General features: G+C 42.8%; 4 protein-coding genes across 6 annotated transcripts in view; 1 reads left to right on the forward strand and 3 right to left on the reverse strand.

Annotated features, from left to right (window-relative positions):
- prkaa1 (protein kinase, AMP-activated, alpha 1 catalytic subunit) overlaps nucleotides 1-7,723 on the reverse strand; it is a 12,796-nt gene extending 5,073 nt beyond the window's left edge. The window contains exons 1-8 of the mRNA XM_012830182.3: nucleotides 7,534-7,723; nucleotides 4,958-5,099; nucleotides 3,895-3,988; nucleotides 3,143-3,287; nucleotides 2,430-2,517; nucleotides 1,791-2,015; nucleotides 519-668; nucleotides 1-184 (exon numbers count right to left, since the gene is read on the reverse strand). The exon at nucleotides 1-184 is cut by the window's left edge and continues 165 nt beyond it. Coding sequence (XP_012685636.2) covers nucleotides 1-184; nucleotides 519-668; nucleotides 1,791-2,015; nucleotides 2,430-2,517; nucleotides 3,143-3,287; nucleotides 3,895-3,988; nucleotides 4,958-5,099; nucleotides 7,534-7,630 — 1,125 coding nt within the window. The 5' untranslated portion in view covers nucleotides 7,631-7,723. The remainder of the gene's footprint in view (nucleotides 185-518; nucleotides 669-1,790; nucleotides 2,016-2,429; nucleotides 2,518-3,142; nucleotides 3,288-3,894; nucleotides 3,989-4,957; nucleotides 5,100-7,533) is intronic.
- Nucleotides 7,724-10,801: 3,078 nt separating this feature from the next.
- Nucleotides 10,802-16,077, reverse strand: kyat1 (kynurenine aminotransferase 1). Of its 2 annotated transcripts, none has more exons than XM_012839850.3 (13): nucleotides 15,942-16,077; nucleotides 15,414-15,472; nucleotides 14,251-14,398; nucleotides 13,946-14,095; nucleotides 13,580-13,666; nucleotides 13,241-13,366; nucleotides 12,992-13,112; nucleotides 12,800-12,876; nucleotides 12,498-12,587; nucleotides 12,179-12,365; nucleotides 11,839-11,915; nucleotides 11,430-11,516; nucleotides 10,802-11,306 (listed from the first exon to the last, which is right to left on the reverse strand). In XM_012839850.3, exons 2-13 carry the CDS (start codon nucleotides 15,464-15,466, stop codon nucleotides 11,247-11,249), a joined length of 1,263 nt encoding a protein of 420 aa, XP_012695304.2. In that variant the 5' UTR covers nucleotides 15,467-15,472; nucleotides 15,942-16,077; the 3' UTR covers nucleotides 10,802-11,246. The 2 variants fall into 2 exon arrangements, with proteins under 2 accessions (XP_012695304.2, XP_012695302.2); XM_012839848.3 differs by having other exon boundaries at nucleotides 15,562-16,077.
- An 84-nt stretch (nucleotides 16,078-16,161) lies between these two features.
- Nucleotides 16,162-18,525, reverse strand: surf6 (surfeit 6). 2 transcript variants are annotated; one of them, XM_012839867.3, is made up of 5 exons: nucleotides 18,397-18,525; nucleotides 17,784-17,887; nucleotides 17,410-17,646; nucleotides 17,150-17,235; nucleotides 16,162-17,052 (listed from the first exon to the last, which is right to left on the reverse strand). In XM_012839867.3, the coding sequence occupies exons 2-5, from the start codon at nucleotides 17,872-17,874 to the stop codon at nucleotides 16,360-16,362; spliced, it is 1,107 nt and encodes a 368-aa protein (XP_012695321.2). In that variant the 5' UTR covers nucleotides 17,875-17,887; nucleotides 18,397-18,525; the 3' UTR covers nucleotides 16,162-16,359. The 2 variants fall into 2 exon arrangements, with proteins under 2 accessions (XP_012695321.2, XP_012695320.2); XM_012839866.3 differs by lacking the exon at nucleotides 18,397-18,525 and adding an exon at nucleotides 18,238-18,382.
- Nucleotides 18,526-18,555: 30 nt separating this feature from the next.
- On the forward strand, nucleotides 18,556-22,513 carry LOC105911091 (surfeit locus protein 1). Its single transcript, XM_012839869.3, has 9 exons — nucleotides 18,556-18,743; nucleotides 18,961-19,027; nucleotides 19,131-19,270; nucleotides 20,380-20,462; nucleotides 20,875-21,066; nucleotides 21,263-21,335; nucleotides 21,811-21,973; nucleotides 22,145-22,226; nucleotides 22,364-22,513. Exons 1-9 carry the CDS (start codon nucleotides 18,681-18,683, stop codon nucleotides 22,428-22,430), a joined length of 930 nt encoding a protein of 309 aa, XP_012695323.2. The 5' UTR covers nucleotides 18,556-18,680; the 3' UTR covers nucleotides 22,431-22,513.
- The last annotated feature ends 82 nt before the right edge of the window (nucleotides 22,514-22,595 follow it).

Genomic DNA, 22,595 nt, shown 5'->3' on the forward strand with positions numbered 1-22,595 from the left:
GCTCTCGGCCACCGAGGAGGCCATGCGCTCAGGGTGCGGCTTGGCGAAGTGGTGCGCGGGCAGGTCGTCCAGGAAGGAGTCCGGTGGGCTGGAGGCCAGGTAGAAGTCTTTGGCCTCACTCATGATGCGCCGGTTGTCGATGATCAGGTGGTAGGCCACCGCCAAGGGGTCCTGATGATTCCGACTGGGGGACGGGAGGTGGGGGGAGGGTTGAGTTTGAGTCAGGGACAAATATGTTAACAAAAACAAAATGAGTCATTTTTTTTTTTTTTTTTTTTTTTAGTACGATTCCCTGATGCGCAACCATACATTTAGGTTTAATCAGAACTATGTTTTAGAGGCATCTGTCAACTTCTTCTTGCATCCTAGAATCTGACAAATGTGATGTTGCATGACACTTCCCTGTAGTTGCACAATGCCTCTGGCTTATAATGTTACACATCAGAAATGGTGCAAGCTGGGGTCAACTGGCGGAGACATGCATATGTATGTGTGTGTGTGTGTGTGTGAGAACGAACCTGTAGAGACACGTCAGCACCTCCTCCTCTGTGCATTCAAATTTATCACACACCTCCCGCAGGGCCTCCTCGTCAATCATGGTGTTGCTGTAGGATGCGTCCTCAGGGAACAGGTACTTGGGCAGCTCCTGTTTGAACCACTCGTCCTCCCTGAGCATTAGTTTAGGGGACAGAAAGCAAGGACGGGAGAAAATAAAATAAAATGTAAATAAAAGACAAACAACTTCAATACTGACTTAACTCAATGAGAAAGCATCTTTATTACAAAGGACTCTTTTGGTACAATTCCAAATGTGCAGAAGGATATTTTCAATGTCTTTGGACACTTATTATTTATTTTCTTGGTGTAAAGAAGCAGGTAAGTACGAATGTCTAAGTATTTTATGTAAATAGACATCCTCCCTGTTTCACCAAGCATTTGAGCCAAGTTCAAGTTTAAGTTCATAACGCCGGTTTGAGCTACAGCATAAAAAGATGTAAAAATGTACACATTTGTGTAGACTCAGATTGACAGCCAACTGTGCTTTGGTTTCGGTTTGCATCCATGCTTGTCCACTGAATAGCTTATCGGGTTCATCCCAATTCACGTACACAACAGTACTTACAGCTGAAGTCTTAGCATAGGAAACTGTGGCTGTTGTTCCTCATAATGTTCATTGTGAAAGCTTGCCATGGACAGTTTACACTTCAGTATATCAGTTCACTTGACACTGCAGTGGCCCTACACAGTGACTGACCAGCAGGCTTTTGGTGTAAACGGCTTCAGCCTGGGAATAACATGGGTCAATGCCTTGGTATCGATAGGGTCAATGACTTGGTATCAATAGGATCCAGCACGGGTCAATGACTTGGTATCAATAGGATCCAGCACGGGTCAATGACTTGGTATCAATAGGATCCAGCACGGGTCGAAACCGGTGTTGTGAACACAAGTTAGACACGGCTCGTTGATCTAAAAGGCAGGTCAATGTGACTGGTGTGTATGCGCGCAGGAGTGAGTCTGGCGTGTGTGTGTATGCGAGTGTGAGGGTGAGTATTTTGGAATAGATCTCGTTGATGGTAGGTGGTGTGTGTGTGTGTGTGTGTGTGTGTGTGTGTGTGTGTGTGTGTATAGACTCTGCCCTGATCTCTTTGATGGTAGCTGGTGTGTGTGTGTGTGTGTGTGTGTGTGTGTGTGTGTATAGACTCTGCCCAGATCTCTTTGATGGTAGCTGGTGTGTGTGTGTGTGTGTGTGTGTGTGTATGTGTGTGTGTGTGTGTGTATAGACTGACCGGATCTCCTTGATTGTGGCTCTCTTCATGGGGTCCACCTGCAGCATGTGCTTGAGCAGGCTGATGACTTGAGGGTTGAGGTACTGCGGCGTGAAGAAGATGCCGTCGCAGATCTTCTTGAAGAGCGTGGGCACGTGGTCGTCGTCGAAGGGCAGCGTGCCACACAGCAGCGCGTACAGGATCACGCCGCTGCTCCAGATGTCCACCTCGGGCCCCGCATACAACCTGAGGGAGAACGGGAGGCACATTGGAGGAGTAACGCAGGGATCAGATGGCGGATCAATACTGACCACAGCGAGGACCAATCAATTATATCGTAATTGAACTGCTCCAGAAACCAGACTTTAATACTGACATTGATACTGATCTCCCACTACGTGCTTACATTTAATTACCGCATTCCATTAGGTCTGTCAGAATGTTCATAACTGTTAAAAGGAACCCAGCAGAGCTCTACTCAAACATTAGATTAACGACCTTCACATGGGAAACATTTTACACACAGCTCATCAGGCAACGAGATCAGTCAGGAGTCTGTCTGACGATTGAGCACAGACCAACCCCCACTGTCAACCCATCTGTCCAACTCCAAGAAGCTGGCACGTTTTTATTTTCCTGAGAAGGAGGATAAGTACGTACCTTCCAGATATGACTTCAGGAGCAGCGTAGTTTGGAGATCCACAACTCGTTCTCAGAAACTCCCCGTCAGACATCATATTTGATAAACCTTCGGGGGAAATGAAAAACGGACATCAGACAGACAGGAATCAGGGACGAGGTAAAACCACACAGAGAAAAGATCTATAGCTAATAACATGAAAGGCTGCTTCATTGACGCTTTGTGTTTGCATGCGTGCGTGTTTGCCTGCACGTACACACAATCCCATTTATTTACCGGTTGGATAACATTACACTTCACAATGACACAGAGGGAGGAAAAGAGAAGTCGCCGCCGCAGTGATTTAAACCTACCAACTCCAGAAGTAGTAAGACTGAACGCAGAGGGTCATTCAAACAGGGGCGAGTTCATTAGATGGAATCTAGTGACTTCTCCCCCTCACTGCTTTTTCCATTCAGTATTGACCACAGCGGGATAAGCTATGCCTCCAAGCCTGTCTGCACAAGCTTGTTCACATATTCATGGCTTTGTAAGTCCACTCCGCTTGGCCAGTCACATATTATCAATCAGTTAGCAATAAAGCTATTCGGGGACAAACCTCCTGTGGATTCTCTACATGCAGTGATCTGTTTATATTACTGAAACTATCTCAGGGCTGCAATTCAGACTGACCGCTAGATCGGCCATCTTACATGCTGACGGGCAACAGTCCAATGGGGGCAGCAGGACTCACCGAAGTCTGCGATCTTGGCGTTCATGTTAGCGTCCAGCAGGACGTTCTCGGGCTTGAGGTCCCTGTGCACCACCATGTGCCTGTGGCAGTAGTCCACGGCGGAGATGATCTGCTGGAACAGCCGTCTGCTCTCCTTCTCCTCCAACTGGGGAGGCCAAACCAAACCAAACCACCTCGTGAGTGTCCAGGTGAGGAGGAAATGAGATGTGCACACATACAAGACTAGTCTCGGGTTCAGGAAACCTGACTTACACAACAGGCTTAGCTGGTTCTAGTTGCTACACACGTCCAAAATCACTGTTAAAATGAGTTACTATTTCATATGAGGAACATTTTCTATTTTAATTCTAGATTACATTTTTAGGATTCTGACCATTCTAATCAATCAAGTAGAGGTTTACGACTAGGGCAATACTGGCTGTGCTTGGATTGGAGGGGACTAAGCGCTTGCCATTGCCTTTCCAAAACTTTTACTGCTCTCTGTGTGGTCTGGAGACTTTCCAACAGATTTCAGTGGAGTTAAATGGTGTGAGAGTTGTCAAGAATTACATTTAAAGAGACTCTAAACTCTTTCCAGCTGAGGGCTTCCAGACCATATCCCGGTGTAAACTGAGCCATGGGGCAGTTTGGCAAAGCCAGGCTGGGAGGCTGCCATCACAGCAGAGCTCAAGAAGCACAATGAAGTGATTGCGCACACACACAGAAACCTTTGGAGATCCTTTGCATAGTACAGGTCATTTTCTTTACAATACCTTGCCGTTTTTACAGATGTAGTCAAAGAGTTCTCCTCCTGATACGTACTCCATCACCATGAAGATGTCCGTGGGTGTGCTAATGACTTGGTACCTGCGACCAGACAAACAACACAGTAACTACATGGCAGCCACAGACCGACATCATAGGACTCTTCACTTGAAGAGGCAAAATCCTAAATACAATACTAAATACTGACTGACTGAAGCCATTTCATTGGATACATTAATGCAATCAAAGTCCTCCAAAGACAAACAGAAAACCATCTATTAAAAATATATACAATTTCATCCTACACTTCTCTTGAGTTCTCAATATTTACATTCCTTTACAACACATAGCGGAAAAGCCACCTAATGTCCCGGGGGCTGCTTGGCTTGTTTAAGGAAGCCATTTACACAGATCACAGAATGGTGAGAAAATCACCACTGGTCCCTTCAGGCCCCACTGTGGCAAAACTGAAAGAGAGCTCCCTGCAGCTAACTAGCCCACAGTTCCCTGCAGCTAACTTTCCTACAGTAGCTCAGCCGTACTGGAAGACCACTGTCCCCTCTTACAAGCCAGCACACCCCCCAACCGCCTTGCTTCTCTCCATTTATTTCTCTGTCTACTGTCTGTCTATTAATCTTTACAGTCCATTTCTCCATCTCTAGATCCCTCTCTCTCTCTCTCTCTCTCTCTCTCTCTCTCTCTCTCTCTCTCTCTCTCTCTCTCTCTCTCTCTCTCTCTCTCTCTCTCTCTCTCTCTCTCCCTCTCCCTCTCCCTCTCCCTCTCCCTCTCCCTCTCCCTCTCCCTCTCGGAATTTTAGAGAAGCCATGAGAAAAATGCTGGCCAGGTCACTGGGGGATCGAGCCCCCGGAAATCCTAATCAGATCCTGTGACAGAGAGAGCGGTCCACAGGAAGATACTCTACTGCCCTGTGGCAGACAGAGCGGTCCACAGGAAGATACTCTACTGCCCTGTGGCAGACAGAGCGGTCCACAGGAAGATACTCTACTGCTCTGTCGCAGGTGCCGATGGCGATTGGCTAGCTCAGAGGCCTCTAAGCCTGTAACGACTTACAGTTTAATTATGTGAGGGTGGCGGAAGAGCTTGAGGTTCTGGATCTCCCGGCGGATCTTCCCCACAACGTCCAAACTGCGAATCTTCTGCCGGTTCAGGATCTTCACAGCCACTTGGTGCATGGTCAGCTCATGCTGGCCCACTGTGGAGAGAGAAAGATAAAGGAATCAAGAATCAGAAGCAGACAAGTCTACCATCTCCATCTCGGTTGCTACAGTAGGCCATCTATCACGACAGCTACTTTGTTAAAGTCACACAAGCGGTGGATCGGATGGCAGTTTTGCCTGTTCCTCCCAAGCAAACCAATAACAAACGGTGAGCAGATGAGAAAGCATGGCCAGACACAGAGCAACTCAAACGCTCTTCTCTAGCAGGCGCGGGTAGAATGTCTGCGTTAGCGTTACTCTCAACGGAGTTGGCTGGCACCGCCTGGCTCGTCGGCGTGATGCAGCCAGACTGAATAACGCACAAGGGGATGCAGGTCTAGCAGCCACCACTGAGTGTGAAAAAGCAACGCGGTCTTTCTTAGCATGGCAGTCACGCCCACGGACGAATGCAAATGATGCATGACGCTGTGGTACGGCCTCTGCACACACAGTGGACAAGCGTTTGAGCAGTTCCAACCCTGCCCAGCCCTGGCTCTACCAACCATATGGACCTGTAGGCTCACTGAAGAGCCATCATTAGTTTGAGACGGTTGAGTATGGAGAGTATGGAGAGAGATAATGCAACCCTGACAAACAAGCCTGTAGTCCATCTTAGTGCAAGTAGGAATGTGGTGAGAGGTAGGTGAGAGACACACATATTGACATTTGACTATGCCACTGACAATGTATATAGTACTCTGATAGTAGTCATTGAATACCCGCATAGCCTGCCCTAGACGTCCTGAAAATGTCAGCCAGGACTCTAGTTCTTCAGATGTCAAATCAACACCTCAGAGCTCCCCAGACAACACACAGAAATGTTTTTTTTTTTTTTTTTTTTTAAATGTATTGTTTGGAGGATAACCCCTTGAGATGCAGCATCTCGTTTTCGAGGGGGTCCTAGGCCAGTGTGATTACTCTGACACATGGTATCTTAAGGACAAGGTGTGGGCGAGGAAAGGTCTGGAGTTTATCATTACACCGATAAACACAAGGTCTATTTTTGACAGGCTAGTGACTTAAGGGTCACAACAGTCCAAAAATGTAATTAAAATATTGTGAGTCAAGATACACACGACATTTGACCTGGCCAAACTACTTTAAATAAGGGTATTAGGACTTTGTTTCCCTGAAGAGTTGTATCTTAGCAGCCTGCTTCTCCTGCCACTCCCTGAAAAAATACTCACATGGCACTTTCTTAGCCCAGGGGTAGCCTACACTTCATCAGAAATACAAATGCATAGACACTTGTGGGAGAACATAACTATTCCACTTCACCAAAACATAAACACTGACTTCACCACCACAAAAAACAGGGTATTTTCACTTCCAACTTTTTAAGTAGCAGAAATTTGTGTACTTCCAGAGGGGAACATCGCTGACAGTACAGCCATTCAATGCACACTTCCAACTATACATTTTCTTTTTTAACTACTCGTAGAAGCCCGTAAAAAGCATTGGACGTGAGACTGAATTATTTACCAACATGCTTTCAAAGTCCTTGAAAAATTGAGCTAACCCATTCTTCAAGTTGTACCCATCAAGCTAATAGCAGCTCACAAGCAGCTATAAACTGCACAGTAAATGTGTGAGAGGGACACACACACAAAAAAACCAAGGAAAACATTATTGCAGAAAGGTTGACAGATCAGATACTCAGTAGCTTCTAGCCATTCACTGCTGGTAGAAATGAGGCGGAGAGGGTAAAGGTCTCTTTCATTCATACAGCAGAGAAAAGTGACGTACTCAGCGAGCAAAGCACATCTGGCAGGCTCTAACTAATAGTTAACGTTGATGTTTTCCCCGACAGAGTAATTCCGCTGACATAACAATTTGGATCGCCACATTTGTGGAAAACTGGAAAAAAAAATTCTTTCAGAAAGGCAGAGGATGACAAATTGGTATTTTATAGTTATGCTATCTAACGTTCTCCAGCAAAAGCTTTAACGTTACTGACCAGTGCAGACTGTTGCGTGTATGACTAACAGCCAATGATTTCAATAGCATCGAAACTCTTCTCTGCGCAGATTTTTTACATCATTATATTCCATAACTTCACAGATGAGTTGTATCCTTCTATGAAGTCCGACTAGCTCCCCCGTTTGCAACCAATCACACACGGAAACATTTATCGTTAGCCATCAAGACACTGCAATGTTAGCTTGAAACCTGTTTGGCCAGCAACGTTTATATCCCACAGAGAGGCGAACACCTGCGTCTCAAGTACAAATGACAGGCTGGTCACTTCTGCTCATATTGTTGGCTGTCTGACAAGCCAACAAGTGAAAGCCCAGTCGGCAAACTATGCAGGCTAAGTGGCCAGCTATGCTATAGCTAGTACGCTATGCAGTTCAACTTGATTATCGCAGGCTCAGCTACCGCTAACGCCAATGATAGTAACATCCATAGTCGAAAGGCTTTTACACATACCTTTAACTTTTCCAAACGTTCCCACCCCAAGCGTGTCCCCGAGAATGTAGTGTCCAATTTTCACCCTGCCTTCATGTTTCTGTTTGTCCGTCGCCATCTTCCCGCATAGGCCTCACCTGCAGCAGCGGCAGGCAGACGGAGATGAACTGCCGAGAACTGCTAGCTACGACAGATATCAGACCAGACGTGAAGTTAGTTAGAATCGGAGCATACTAACAGCGGTTCCGGAAAATTTCAATAAAAAAGCCAGCCTTTAGATCAATAATTCAAAAAAAAGGTAGGTCTATTAGATGTAGTCATTATCAACATTATTGTCAGCAGCATTGAGTGGATTCTAATATATTTTAAATCTCTACACATTTCTCACGAGTATTCAAAAGCATATTATTTATCCATAGTCACACAGCTGGGACAGTAATTAAAACACAACGTTGCGAAATTTACTTGTAACGTCTTCCCATCCCATCCCATATTTGAAACGACATGTTTTGTAAAAGTTTATTTACATCCATTCCCTTCTACGATTTGTATTTTGCATCATCAAGTCTTCGTTGTTGTCTGTGAGCAAGACTTTTACTTTGACACTACCTCAGCTTTGAAAGAACGTCTACTGTAAATTTCAAAGAAATTATGAAAATCTCCGATTGTACAGCGCAGGAAAAGCTTGCTTCTTCCTTCATCCTTTGCCTCTGCAATCTGATTATAATACCTGAAATCACATATCGATTCATTTATTTTATTAAATATAACTTCCCCATGATGCATGTAGACTACTGGAAGTTCCCTCATGGAACAGACCATTACACTAAACATATTGTAGGTTTTCTTAGAAGAAGATTGGCTAAACGAAGAGGTGAATGCAAACAAAAATATAAGGCTTTATATTTGGATAAATATCTACGTTATATTCCTGTACATATAAATGATATATTGTAACATTTCACACAGAGATGTGAAGATAAAGTGTGATCTTTATTTATTTCACACAAATCACATCAGAACAACCACTCCACCAGAACTGTAGCGAGAGCTTACTCAAATGTCCGAGGAAATAAAACAAGACAAGGCAGCGTGCCAGCAATCGATGAGCAGTTCCCACAATTAAGGCTTTTTTTAAGGCTTTTGCCTCTCTGTCCCAGCCCACAAGACCCATTAGATAGTGTCAGGGATTTATTTCACCCTTTTTAGGACTGTAATTAACCTCAGAATTAAGACACACAACCAAGAATATAATAAATAATTGACTTTTACTCTGGCAAAGAGGAGTGAATGGCGTCAGACCGCTTCTTCAACCTACACTCCTACGAGAGGAGCGCAGTGGTTTCAGAACGCTGTTCAACCCATCACTCCCTTCCCTGGTACCATGTAACAGACTTTATGCAGAGACAATATCACAGAACAAAGACATGACACTCCCATCTTGTACCATCCCGTCCTGGGTTCCAAAGATAAGAATGTTTACCTAAGACCCCCAAACCCAGACTTTAACACAACAGTCCAGAATGAGTTCACATAAACACATGGTCTCCTAATTCAGTCCTACCCTAAACATCAAATGACAGGTCTGAGTTTAACATCTCTGTTCTCACAGATAGAATTCCTCTCATCAGAACAAAGGAACCTCTGAGACTAATATCAAACTACAAACACATCATGATAATAATTATATAGCATATTTCTTTCACAGATCGATACATTGCCCTCCCACATCAAAGTTCCTCGACCCTGAGGGAACAACAAGATCCTCACTGCAGTCGGGCATTATGAGTGGGTCCTCTCCTTCATTTCGGGGCGAAGGGGAAGGGTGGCACCAGGGAGGGGTATGGTAGGGGTAGCTGGGTATGCGTGTGTGGGCGCTTGGGGGCATTTTTAGAACTCTGGGCACATCCAGCTGAACACACTCATTCCCATCACGTGTCAGTGACTGAGTGGGGGCCATGTCAGAGAAGGTGCTGGGGGGGGGGGGGTTGTCTCTGTGGAAGCTCAGGGGTAGGGTCTCCGCAGAAAGGTGGCAACCTATCTCTACGTAGAAGTACCCAACTACCTCAGGATGGCAGCTGGACCCTGGACACCCCCTAATCATTCTAACACTCTACAGGGGCCCAGCATGACCTTTAGCAATAAAATAATATCATTTGTTGATGGTGCTAGAAGGCTCTCTAGGTGAAAAATGACTTGGTCAATTAAAGACTTATGTTACGCACTGGTAAGATCTATGAAAATGTTAAGGGTTGGTGAAAATTACTATGGTAAAATTACTAAGTATAAATGTTTGTATTGTATTGTATTGTGTTGTATATTTTGTGTAAGCACACTGAGAGTCACTTTACCAAGTCAAATTCCTTGTTTGTGCAAACTTACTTGGCCAATAAAACCTGATTCTGATTCTGATGAGTACAGAAAAAAAAATTGGAAAGTGAGTGGCAAAACAGTGGTCTGTTTGTCAGTAACTCACCACTGAAAAAAACCGATGAGCAAAAGGCCAGCAGACCGCCAGCTGTGCCCCAGTGGGCAGACAGTGGTTCACTGGCCTGTTGCCGTCAGGGTCAATGGAGAGAAAACACTTAATGTAATAAGATAACGTCAATACTCAAAAAGAATAAAGAATAACACTATCGTGTTATTGGTCGTGAGGATATTACAATGGCAGGCCTAACCTATCAAAATTCGTCACATCCAAAACATCCAAAACATGTTTTGGCATTAAAACGGCATAAACATGTTTTGGCATTAAAACGGCATAAACATGTTTCGGCATAAAACATAACGTCCAAAAGACCACAATGCTGCTTTTTACGGCGCAATTACATAAAATGACGTAAAATGTGGTGTGTGATGCTCAAAACAAAGCATTTTCAGGTGACACTGTTGCATATATTGGGCTTCAATGTCAGATCTCCCCAATTGCATTTTTTATGTACAAAATGAACATGAACAATGAACATTCTAAATATTTCAAATAGTATTCTTTGTAGGAAAAATGTAATTTTGAATATCCAAAATATATTGTAATATAATATATAATTTCAGATACCTACAATTAGAATTATGACTACTAACAATGCAATTGCAGATATCCACAAATGTATTGTGGACATCTGTTGACTGGTGGATAGGATGTTGTTTTAACATCAAAAGGGTTAAAAACGGGTCACTAGGCTAAGCTAAACTGATCAACTAACTACCTGTGGCCATGTCAATAGCGTGTCTGCTGTCCTCCAAGTTTATGTGTACTTCTCACACCAGTGTAACATTTCACACACAGAGGTGAAAATATAAGTTGATCTTTATTTATTTCACATCTATGTTGTAGAATTTCAAGTTCCAGTTTTCATGATTAAAACCCCCTGCATTTCAGGGGTACCAGGAGTGTGCATATAGCAGATTAGGTCTTAGTCCTGTCACCAGGATAACACAGACATCTCAATATAAGATTTGTTCAGTCAGGACAGAGGATGCTGTGAGGGAGACGCCCCATAGAGAGAGCTCTGCGGCGGGCTGTGTTTAGATTTGAACGGCCTTGAACTAACATAAGGCAAGCTGGCTGAACCGGTCTGAGAAAAAAAATGACGAAGATAACAAAGGCGACATCATGAAAAGTCGAGACCGTTCTCATCTGAGCTAAAACAAGACAAAACCAAGCTAAATGTTTGGCTTCGCCACAACTTCTAATTGGTTAGAATTTTTCTCTCAAAGTCACATTGCGGAGAAATTCATTTTCTTTCACTCCACTGCTGAAGAATGTCCTCAGCTGCCTTCAGTGTTGAATCCTCCTAGAGGAAAAAGCCACAAGGAAGAAACACCATGAGGGATTCAGAGATAACTTTCTGGTCAGTTTTTGGTGGCCAGTTTCAAAGCAGCCTCTTCAATCAGCTCACAATTCATAAGCAAGTTACCTTGACAAAGCAGAACCTGATGTAGTTTTGGAAATCTTTCTGGTGTTCAGGGCTGTAGAAGGCTGATACTGGAATTGTAGCTAAACCCTGGTGAGATATTGAACGGTTTGAAACCAAAGGATTATGAAGTGGATTTAACTAAAGGCACATCATAGATCCTTTTGAAACAGCATTATCTATAAAGATGTCTTTACAGGAAATTGTCAGTATTAATCCAAAAACACTTGGGTGAACTAAAATGAACAACATCAACAAAAAAATCACCTAAAAAAGCATAACAATCCCCTGAACAACCATTCACTATGTGCAATGTTCTACTGTCTAACCATCAACAGAGTATAGGGTACATGTTCAATTCCAAGAGCTGTTAAATATTAACCATGTCTGCAAAGTCCTCATAAATGTTTACCTTCTCTTTAATAAGCCACTTAACAAATCGGTAGTCATACAGCTCCCCCTGTGTGCTGGGGTCATTCAGGTCAACCTCTGTGGAAAACATACACAACTTATAAGGGATGTTATATACTAGTGAGCTCAATTCATTCTACTAATCTTTAATTAATCAATGGTATGCAATCCCAGAGAATACTAATAAAGAAGTTCACAACAGTAATTATTAATGTATTAATGGTCTGCACTCCATTAAGGTATATGCAGTATAACGAATGGCCCACTTAGGCTATACATTTCATCTGTTTCATCCCTTTGCTTTGTGCAAGCAGGTTCCAATGCAGAAGACAAAGGCTCACTGAGAGTGGAGATGTCTGTGATCATGAAGTATCCTCCCTGGGGAAGAATCGGTTGCAGTCCCACGCTCTGCAAACACTTGGCTAGCCTCAGGCGTTTGTGGTGGAGCAAGGTGGGAAGCTGAAGAAAGTAACTCTCCTCTTTCCCGAAGCAGTCGTACTCCCTCTCGAAGCCTGCTGCCACGGCCTCCTACGGAACAACAACACTTACAGTGGAGCAGACACCAGTGAAGGAGGACACATACAAGCTGAGTTCGGATGAGGCTACGTGACTTGACTTGTGACTTTGAGAGGGTTGCGAACAGAAGCAAGAGGCCCCCACCTGTGCAGCTGTTGCGCAGTGATAAACAGAATTCTGATGGACAGTCTTCAGGTGTTTTAAGATCCGCCCTGATCCCATTGCCCAACCCACCTGAAACAGGGAAAAGATGCAAACATTTGTAATAAAACGGCAGAGTATATTGATAGGCCAATTAACTGTCAATGACAACACTGAATTTCATATAAACATTAACATCAAATGATATGAAAATTTAATTTATGTGTGAATATGAATCACTAAAGTAAATATACAACATTACACTACTACATAATGCAAAGCTACATTCCATATTTATGGTCTACCTTCCATCCTGTGGCACTGAAGGTCTTTCCTCCACTACCAATTGTGACAGTTCTTTCCCACATTCCAGGAAGACTGGCTACAAGAGACACACAGCATAGCAACATAAGTGCCCTATGGCTTTGGGATGAAGAGGCTACAAATGGCAGTCTCACTTTTTTTTTTTTTTTTGTCTGCTGAGTTAATGATCTCACCTATCTTTACGTGCTTGTTTCCATCATAGGTTAGCCATTCATACACCTCATCACTGATGCAGATCACATCATGCTTCACACAAAGGTCTGCAATAACCTGCAGCTCTTCTCTCTTGAACACCTGAGAGGCAGAGATAAGTAACCAGAGGAACAGGAAAGGTGGGCACAATGCTGCATGCACTGGAAATAAACTGAAGCCTGATGATGGCGTCAAAGAAGAACAGTGGGGTTTAAGTGAAAGATTCCTACCTTTCCCAGTGGGTTGTTAGGGGTATTGATAACAATCGCTTTGGTACGAGGGCTGAATTTACTAGCCAGCTCTTCTGGAGATAAGACCCAGTCAGCACTGGACAGTGCCTGGCCACTATCTGCTCTCTAACACACACACACACACACACACACACACACACACACACACACACACACACACAAAGGCACAAACGCTCAGTCACAGGGATTAATACACAATAGAACGGTTTCCACTGGCCCCAGGACTCACAGTCATTTACAAATCCTCAAAATCCTTCAATGAATCACAGTAATGGTATCATTGACTTGAGTAGTTTCTGCCATAACGCTGGGACTTACAGGTCTCAGAGGCACATACACAGCTTTCCCTCCTGCCATTTTCACCATTGGCTGATAGCAGTCAAAAAATGGCTCAACGATTATAACCTAAGAGAGGGCAGAGAGATGCACTTTATTACTTTGCGGACAGACACATGGAATGTGCACAAGGTATGCTATCGGGCCGGTGTGCTTGAAATTCAAATTTCTGCATTATAATTTCAGTACTGTAGAAATAATGAAGTGGCAGCATAACTGACAGCAAAAAAGAGAGAAGACAGACCACACCAAAAGTGATACAAATCATAATAATATGTGAAGATGGATGGTAATGTATGTAATGGCATACAACCACACAGTAGAACAGCTCTGTGTGACCAGGCCTACCTCATCTTCTTCATCAACCAGAGCCTGGAAAGTGCAAAAGAGTGCCTGATAAGCTCCCACTGTCACCAAGATATCTTCAAGTGGGTCCACTTCTCTGTCCATAACTCTCCCAAAGAACTTAGCAAGGTTTTTCACCAGTGGTGGATGACCCTGAAACACAAAGGAAATAAACACACATCTTTGCTTTGCTTATCAAACCAACCTTAATGCACTCTTTGTTGTTACGTATAATAATAATTATAATAAATAACGTAATTTTCAATAATTAAACAACAAATGTGACAGTGTGAGGGTGATTGTCTTACAAAGGCCCGTGTGTACTGATGCATGGGACAGGCTCCGCTCACAGCTTTACAGAAAGCCTCCTGAATGAAAGCAGGAGGGGAGAAATCTGGAAATCCTTGGCCCAGGTTTACAGCCTTATAATCTGCCGCAAGCTGAGTAAACTCAACCCTGCCAAAGGACAGACAAATGCAAAGTAAAGATATAGGGCCTTTAAAAAACATGTGGGGGAACGAACGCACAGATGACGTGTTATCAGTGTATAAACAAGATAGAAAAAAAAATTTAAATAACGCGTCAAAAAGATGAACGCACTCTTTGATGCCCCTTGACCCCATATGTCACTGTAGGCCACAACTGTGAAAACAGTGACAGAAGTGGCCATATTCGATTAATTTCAATTGCGACATCTTGCCAGTCTGCGTTGCGATAATAATTTGTATTTTTCACATTTTGCGCTCTTCTATCATCAATGCGTTGGCTTTATTGGTAGTTGGATGTTAGGTCTACAGCCTCATCCTGGAATTATTGGTATCACCTCATTTTCAAGTTCGAGATGAAAAGAATTCCAGAGCTTCAGAAACGCTCGCGCAAAAACCTCTGGAAATACACGAAGCGAATTTGTAAAACATTTCTAACCACAAATGTAAGAACAAATTGTTATTAAACTATACTATATAAAACATGCATTTCACTGCGGGGAATCAAAGTTATAAGATAAGTAGTTGGTGTAATATGACGTTACTTAAATTAACTCGGTAGTTTGAGACAAACTATTAAATTCATCAGGAATTAATAAAATGTGTTCTTCATTACATAAAGTTCAATGAAGTATCTGTTGTTTGCCATCAATGTGTGAACATCACGCTGCAAGACTTGTTTACTTTGTCAAATCACGTCAATGGCAAGTCTGATTTGAATCGCTTCTCACGGCAAATTGATACATGCGCTTAATTTAGATTCATTAATCTCAAAACGTGTAAATAATTCATTTTTACTCGCTTGACAGCCCTAGTTAATTCTATTATTTGCATATTGTTATAATGCAATGATCAGTTCGCAAGATGAACTTCAATGAATCGCCATTAACACATGGAGAGATGTATTATGGGACACCATAACTGGCCTTGGAGGGGAAAAAAAGATACATTTCTGTTGATCACAGAAACAAGCAGTTATTCCTTACCATATATTTTTGTCGATTCCATCAAGTCTTCGTGCATGCAGTCTGCGAGACATTATTCCCTAAACAGCAAACACAAGGCACACATTTACAGTCTTGACTTGAGTATACACGGTTGCCAACTTGGCGGTTATCATTTCAAGTTTATTACCTTATTCCCCGAACACGAGACAGACACAACTCTGTTGCAATTTATCACAACTCCCGCTGTGGTTTTCAGCATAACTGGTATGGCTCTAGATTATTTTGTAAATTATGTCTTTTTAACACTGGCAATTTTGCATTGCACACATTTTGTTTCACTGTTTAATACTTCTAGTCGTCAGTCTCTGCATATTCGAAATAACGGTCGCAGTTAGCCCGTCCAGGATCCTGTTACAAGCCAGTGTAATTCTTCAAACTGAGTTATGCAGCGCTTGCTTCACAACACGTTTACACTTAGCTACAGAGACATTTCACATTTACACACTCCAATCAATGTTAAATCCAGCTTTTCTTGGTCGTTGTCGCTGTCTTGCATATTGAACTCACTCAGCTGATCGATGTCGTCACGCTCCTCCCGAACCTTGACCTGAAGATTTTACATGGGCGGAGCTTTGCTTGATCCGAGTGTTTTCTAGGGACTTCCGGTGAGGGCGGAGCCAGCAATAGAAAAGTCAGCTACAGGACACATTGATACAATGTAGCCAGAATGTGACTGCACTGCATAATGTAAACATTTCAATTGTACAAAATACAAAGAGAACACGTGCAAGTAAGAAACATACTTTATAAACAATATTACAACAAACAGTCCGTGTTTTTTTTGCTTTGCAAACATTGTATCAATATTTGTAAAATGTTTTCGAGTTTGATGAAGTGGGCAGTCATTCATTCATACCAGTCGCTCCCTCAACTGGTGGGAAACCACTCAGTTTCATACTCTCCAAATCTCCCTCTAACTACCCCTCTAGACCACAGCCTTCTTTAGATCCTCGGGCAGCACACGACCTTTCTTCCTGGCTTTCTGTTTACGCTTCTCGACATTCCCGGTCTTCCGTTTCTGGAGGTTCTTGCGCCTCTTGTCCTGTCGGTGCTGCATCTTGTCCACCACTTGCTGGCTCCTCTCCGTCCACTTCCTCTTGACCTGAATCTTTCTCTTCTCCTTCTTCTTCAGCGAGGCCTTCAGCATGTCTTCATTGTCTTTGATCTTCAAGCCCTCCGCCTTGTACAACATGTTGGTCCATTTCATCTTCTCCTCCTCCTTCTCGGCCTTGGCCGGGTCCTTCTCCCTCAGATCCTCCAGTTTCGCGTTCCTGGCCTGCACCCGGGTCAGCAGCTGCTTGTAGTTTTTGCCCGTCAGAGGTGTGAGGCCACCCTTCACCCGCTTCTTCTTCTCCTTCTTCTGAATGGCCTTGTCTACATACTCCTCGCCCACCTCCACCTTGCTAAACACCACAGTAGTCAGGTCCTCCTCGGCTGGCTCGTCTGTCTGGGCAGGTGGAACCTCTGGTGCATCTTCCTGGTTGCCCTCCTCTTCAGCGGCGGCTTCCTCTGCCATCCTTTTCGCACGGAACGATTTCTTTTTCCTCTTCTTTCGCTCCCTCTCCTGTTTCCGCCTCTCTCGTCTCCTCTTCACCTCCTCAGAGGAGGGATCTATACCCTGCAGAGGAGAGGGAAAACATGGGACGTGAGAAATGCATGAGCAGGTGATTTGCAAATGACTTATTCTGATGAAAAAGGCTAGTTTTTATGCTGACCAGTCCACGCGTCTCCTCAATTTTCTGGTGAAGTCTTTGGCGTAATATATCTGTTGCAGAGAACTCTGACCCTGGAGTTTCACCTTCTGTGAATACATTTTAAAACAAACAACAACAAAAAAATCAACAAAACATTGTTTATGCAGAGTTAATGTTAAGCTTCATGGGTGTATGAGTGGACTTTGTACATGCATAGTTTCAAGAAAAAAAAAAAAAAAAAGAGTTGACATTTAATGGTGAGGAAACCGATTCGTTTTTACCCTCTGGTGTCTTGCTTGGGTTCGTTGCAGTAGATTTCTGAATTTTGGGCTTTGTAGCCTCTTTACTGACAGCGTTGGTCCTTTTCCGGACTGCACTAGTGTCTGTGATCATGCTGGTCTTGGAGGCAGGCTGTTTATTTGTTTGGTTCCCTTGAGTCGGTGTCTGTTTCTGTTTCTGTTTGTTCTTCTTCTTCTTTTTAGAGGGACCATCTGCACTGCTGTTTCCCTTGAATGGAACTGACAGTAAAGATAGAAGAACTTTAAAGCAATTGCCAATACAATCAGGAAGAGTGAAATTCAAAGTGATCCGCCCTTAACTTCGAATGAATGGGTACAGCGTAACCTTTGCTATATAGCACAAGAAGGATATTTACCATACTCTCGTCCTCTGAATTCAGTCGGTTGAGATATCACTTTACTCGCGAATTTCTCCAAATACGCATACTTAGCAGCCAGACTGGTCATCTTGGGGCAAAACCTTCAACCACAGTACAACACAAAAAATGAGTTGTAGAACAATGAAATACAAATAATTCGTAAACACATCGTGGGGCTAGTTCTACATTTACATTCAGTTATTCAAAGCGATGTACAAAAGGAGATAACAATCAAGCTACGAGCAATAGAGACCTAGTGTAACAATAAATACTGCTTTACATAAGGAATAAAAGGTGCAGGAATGTAACTACTGGAAGTGTGAGTTAAGTATTAGTTAGAGGTGATAGCATTAGAGGAAAGATAAGGAGAGGTTCTAAAGCAGATACCTATGAAAAGTATTACCAAAAAGTCAAGTCAACGTTAGAGTAGTCTAAAAAACATTACATCTACCTCTCCAGCGGTCGATAGTAGTTTATTTCTAGCATCAATATCCACTGAGGCTATTTAGCAAACTAGCCTGTGTTAACATCAAATAGGCTACTCCTGGTTCGTCATAAAAAACAATATTCATCTTGTGACAATATAGGCAATGCTTTAGAGATCACCTACCCGTGATGTAAAGAGGAAAGTCGACGTCTTTTTATTATAATAACTTAATGACTGTGCGCGTACATGAAGAATACAACTATCAACATGCACGTGTAGGGTTAGCGAGCATGCGTAATGCTTTCACGGAAAAGATATCCACCGGAAATGGTTACATGTAATACGTTCCCCTCCGCATTTGTGGGTTATGAGAGTGGGTTATGTAGTCAACCTGTTATATCAAACATGTCCTACCAGTCTTGAGCCTTCTTCTGCGTTTCAAAATATTTGAATTTTGCAAGCTAGCCATGAGTAAGCTGAAGCCCATACTTGCGTGCTATAATAATACGCTGAACGTAATTGGGGCTAATGTAAGTATAGTTTTGTTACTATCTTTAAGTTAGATTAGTCAGCTGAAACGTTGCATGACAATATGACCTAGCGTTAGCTGAGCTATTCTCACTAATGTGACATCTATGTACATTCTTAAGTTTGTAGTAATTTTATGGGGGAAGTTTGGGAACAGTTCAAGGTGCAAGCATGTATGAGGTGAAGTGATCATAATGCCTGGAATTGGTTTTGTTGCAGACTCACATCCTTGTACCAAAGAGGACGTTGTTTGCATCTCCACAAACACAATTGACGCGTGGATATGGTAGGTATCATATGCATGTAAATCATGTAAATTAATTTTGAATGAGTTGGTTGTACAGGCTTGTATTGTTGGACAATCACACAGTCGATGTTCTCGCTTCCAGTGTTTAGAGGGAAGGTCTTGAATGTGACCCGTCAATCCAGCTCCACTGCTGCCCGGGCAGAGAGCGGAGAAGGAGATTCTGTCCTGAAGTGGTTATTGCTACTGATACCCGTCACCACTTTTGGCCTTGGTACATGGCAGGTATGATAAATATTTCAACCATTTTTCTATCTGTGTTTGTTTAGTGGCATTCAAAAGTTTGGGTACCCCTGATCAAAATGTCTGTTACTGTGAATATTTAAGTGAGTAGAAAATGAAATGTTCTCCAAAAGGCATTAAGTTAAAGATGTGACATTCTCTGATTCCTTAAAACCGTGTCCCAGCAATCAGCAGCCATGGGCTTCTCTAAGCAGCTGCCTAGCTGAGCATTTAAAAAAAATTGATGCTGACAAAGCAGGAAAAGGCTGTAAGAAGATAGCAAAGTGTTTTCAAGTAGCCGTTTCCTCATTTTGTAATGTAATTAAGAAATAGCAGTTAATAGTAATGGTGGCAGCCAAGTTGAGGTCTGGAAGATTAAGAAAACTTTCCGAGAGAACTGCTTGTAAGATTGCTAGAAAGGCAAATAAAAACCCTTCAAAAGACTTCCAGGAAGATTTAGCAGACTCTGGAGTGGTGGTGCAACTGTGAAGAAACACCTGTACAAAAATGACCTTCATGGGAGTCATCACAGGAAAACCATTCCTTTGTCTTCGCCACAGCATTCAGCACCTGACATTTGCAAAGGGACATCTAAACAAGCCTGATGCCGGAAAGTTGGAAGTTAAAAGACTCTTAGCTAGCTACAAAAAGTGTTTTGATACAATTGATACTTGCCAGACGGGCTGTTACAAAGCACTGACCATGCAGGGTGCCCAAACTTTTTCTTGGGGCCCTTTTCCCTTTTTGTTTATTTTGAAACCGTAAAAGATGGAAATAAAAAAACTAATCTTGCTTAAAATATTAAAGAAGTCATCTTTTATCATGCCTTTTGGAAATCAGGTGATTTATTACTAGCTTAGCTATTCACAGTAACAGAAATTGTGACCAGGGCTGCCCAAATTTGACGTGCCACCGTATCTTCTATCTTGTATCATGTTTGTGTCTGGTGTGGGGATGAACATTGAAATGATAGATAGAACACTTTGAAGCAGAATCAGTAAGGTAGATGTTGGCTGTTACAGCAGTATTTTTATCTGAAGAAATCACATGTATTCCTATTAAAGTCTGTTGTCGGGCGATCAGTTAAACCTGTGCTCACTATGGAAATGTAGATGAGGCGCAGACAATGGAAACTGCAGCTCATCGAGGAACTGAGGAGTTTGACCACAGCTGAGCCCGTCTCCCTGCCCACTGAGTGAGTGCCAGCAATTCACAAGATAATTCAAGCTAGAATAGAATAGAATAGAAATAGAAAAGCCTTTATTGTCATTGTATTTCAAAACAACAACAACATTTGGAGTGCTGCTTCTGATGGTGCGACGAGGGTCCACATATAACACAACAACAACATATAACACAACAATAGCACAAATAGCTAAAATAGCACAAATAGCTAGAAATAACAAAAAAAATGATGTTCGATGTTAAGATTGCACGTACTTTACTGAGATGCTTTACAATAACAGTCGAATAAAGTGAGTATTAATATTGCACAATGAAATTCTACATTTAGCTCTCAACTTATTAAAACCTATTGTCTCTAGTCTACTGTTTTGCTCTATTCAGGCTATGTTGTGACTAAGTTTGTGGTTGTGCTGCTCAAACAGTCCAATGGAGCTAAAAACTCTGGAGTACAGACGCGTGACGGTGCGCGGGAGGTACGATCACTCCCAGGAGCTCTACATCCTGCCTCGCTCTCCTGTTGACCCAGAGAAGGAGGCGCGAGAGGCAGGCCAGCTCTCATCGAGCGGGGAGACGGGAGCCAACATCATCACTCCATTCTACTGCTCAGACCTGGGGTACATGCACCACACCTCAGACCTGGGTTACATGCGCCACACCTCAGACCTCACTGATCTTCTCATGATTTTACTGTTCTAAGCAGGCTAAGGGTATTGACTAGGCTGTTTGCACTGCTGTGCAAACACAAACATGCCAGTGTTAAGTGTACAGAAGGCAGTTACTGAAATACTTCTGCTTTGTTAAACCTATTAGGATCAAAATTCTGGTGAACCGAGGATATGTACCCAAACAGAGGATCCGCCCGGAGACCAGGGTGAAGGGACAGGTAACTCATTGCTCATAATTCATTTAGCATAAGTTAGTGTGGGGAATGTTCTTGTTCTTAAAACAGTATGTGGTCTTTTATTGCTTCTGTTTTCTTATTGCTGTCCACTAGGAGGGTTACAGATAACTGTTCTATAATTTCTATAATTGAATAAAGTGCCGTTTCGTCAGACGTCTCTCTGCTTCAGCTCATTATGTATTCGTTTACTTGTCTGGGTCTTCTAAATTGTTGTCAAACGCCTAAAAAACAACTCAAAGTATCAACATGCACAGATGATACAGGGACAATTCTCTGCTATTATCCTTCAGATACAGGTCATGACTATAGGTCCAGAAGCATTTGTCTTTCACATAAACTGCACCATTAAGTCTGAAATGCTTTCATATTATATCTATATCGAGTGATTCACCTCCTGTAGTTCAGCTTGTGTTTGAGTCTGGCACTCCTGCAGCTGACTCTCTGCTCTCTATGGTAGGTGGAGGAGGAAGTGGATGTTGTTGGGGTGGTGCGGCTGACGGAACAACGCAAGCCATTCGTTCCCCAGAACAACATGGAGAAAAACCGCTGGTACTTCCGGGACCTGGACGCCATGGCTGCGGTCACAGGAGCTGAACCCATCTTCATAGACGCCGACTTTGGCAAGAGACTCTAAGATGCTTTCTGATCCCGATTTGTCAAATTAGCATTTAAAGAATAGATGTAAATTTGGATAAAACTTTGCTTGGCCTCTCATATTGCCAAAGGAAGCAGCAAGTTCAGATATTACCAATGTCAAATGATTGAAACCTTTTTCTTTTGTTTATTAATAGCCAGTACAATACCTGGAGGTCCAGTCGGGGGTCAGACTCGGGTCACTCTAAGAAACGAACACATGCAGTATGTCGTCACATGGTGAGTTAGTTTAATGAACCGTGATCAATTGTGGGTATTCCAACTGTTTTAGAATACAACTCATAGAACTGTTTTGTAACTGCCATTTTTTTTTTATTGAAAATGTAGTCTTAATGATTATTTATGTTTTCTTACAGGTACAGCTTAAGTGCGGCTACAACCTACATGTGGTACCTTAAATTCATCAAGCGTGTTGCCTTGTGAATGCAGTACAGTTGTGTGGTGTGATGTATGCTAGAAATATTATGTAAATATGACCTAATTAAATAAAGATAAAGTTAATCAAGCGTTTGAGAGTTTTGTATGTCCCAGGGTAAAAATAGGGGCCAAAAAGCATTAGGCTTGATGCAAATCACAGCAGCCAGTCAC

The sequence above is a fragment of the Clupea harengus genome, chromosome 12, assembly GCF_900700415.2.
Source record: "Clupea harengus chromosome 12, Ch_v2.0.2, whole genome shotgun sequence".
Classification (NCBI taxonomy): Eukaryota; Metazoa; Chordata; class Actinopteri; order Clupeiformes; family Clupeidae; genus Clupea; species Clupea harengus.

What these genes read in the sequence shown, in the direction of transcription:
- surf6 (XM_012839866.3), bottom strand. Translation starts at nt 18,272, where the DNA reads ATGCTAGAAATAAACTACTATCGACCGCTGGAGAG. An exon ending in CCCAAGCAAGACACCAGAGG is followed by an intron (nt 17,236 to 17,409) that starts GTAAAAACGAAT and finishes ATGTATTCACAG; the next exon opens with AAGGTGAAACTCCAGGGTCA. An exon ending in TTGAGGAGACGCGTGGACTG is followed by an intron (nt 17,053 to 17,149) that starts GTCAGCATAAAA and finishes TCTCCTCTGCAG; the next exon opens with GGTATAGATCCCTCCTCTGA.
- LOC105911091 (XM_012839869.3), top strand. Translation starts at nt 18,681, where the DNA reads ATGAGTAAGCTGAAGCCCATACTTGCGTGCTATAATAATACGCTGAAC. An exon ending in ACAATTGACGCGTGGATATG is followed by an intron (nt 19,028 to 19,130) that starts GTAGGTATCATA and finishes TCTCGCTTCCAG; the next exon opens with TGTTTAGAGGGAAGGTCTTG. An exon ending in AGACCAGGGTGAAGGGACAG is followed by an intron (nt 21,336 to 21,810) that starts GTAACTCATTGC and finishes TCTCTATGGTAG; the next exon opens with GTGGAGGAGGAAGTGGATGT.
- kyat1 (XM_012839848.3), bottom strand. Translation starts at nt 15,633, where the DNA reads ATGCTGAAAACCACAGCGGGAGTTGTGATAAATTGCAACAGAGTTGTG. An exon ending in TGGTTGATGAAGAAGATGAG is followed by an intron (nt 13,667 to 13,945) that starts GTAGGCCTGGTC and finishes GCCCTCTCTTAG; the next exon opens with GTTATAATCGTTGAGCCATT. An exon ending in AGTGGCTTATTAAAGAGAAG is followed by an intron (nt 11,517 to 11,838) that starts GTAAACATTTAT and finishes ATATCTCACCAG; the next exon opens with GGTTTAGCTACAATTCCAGT.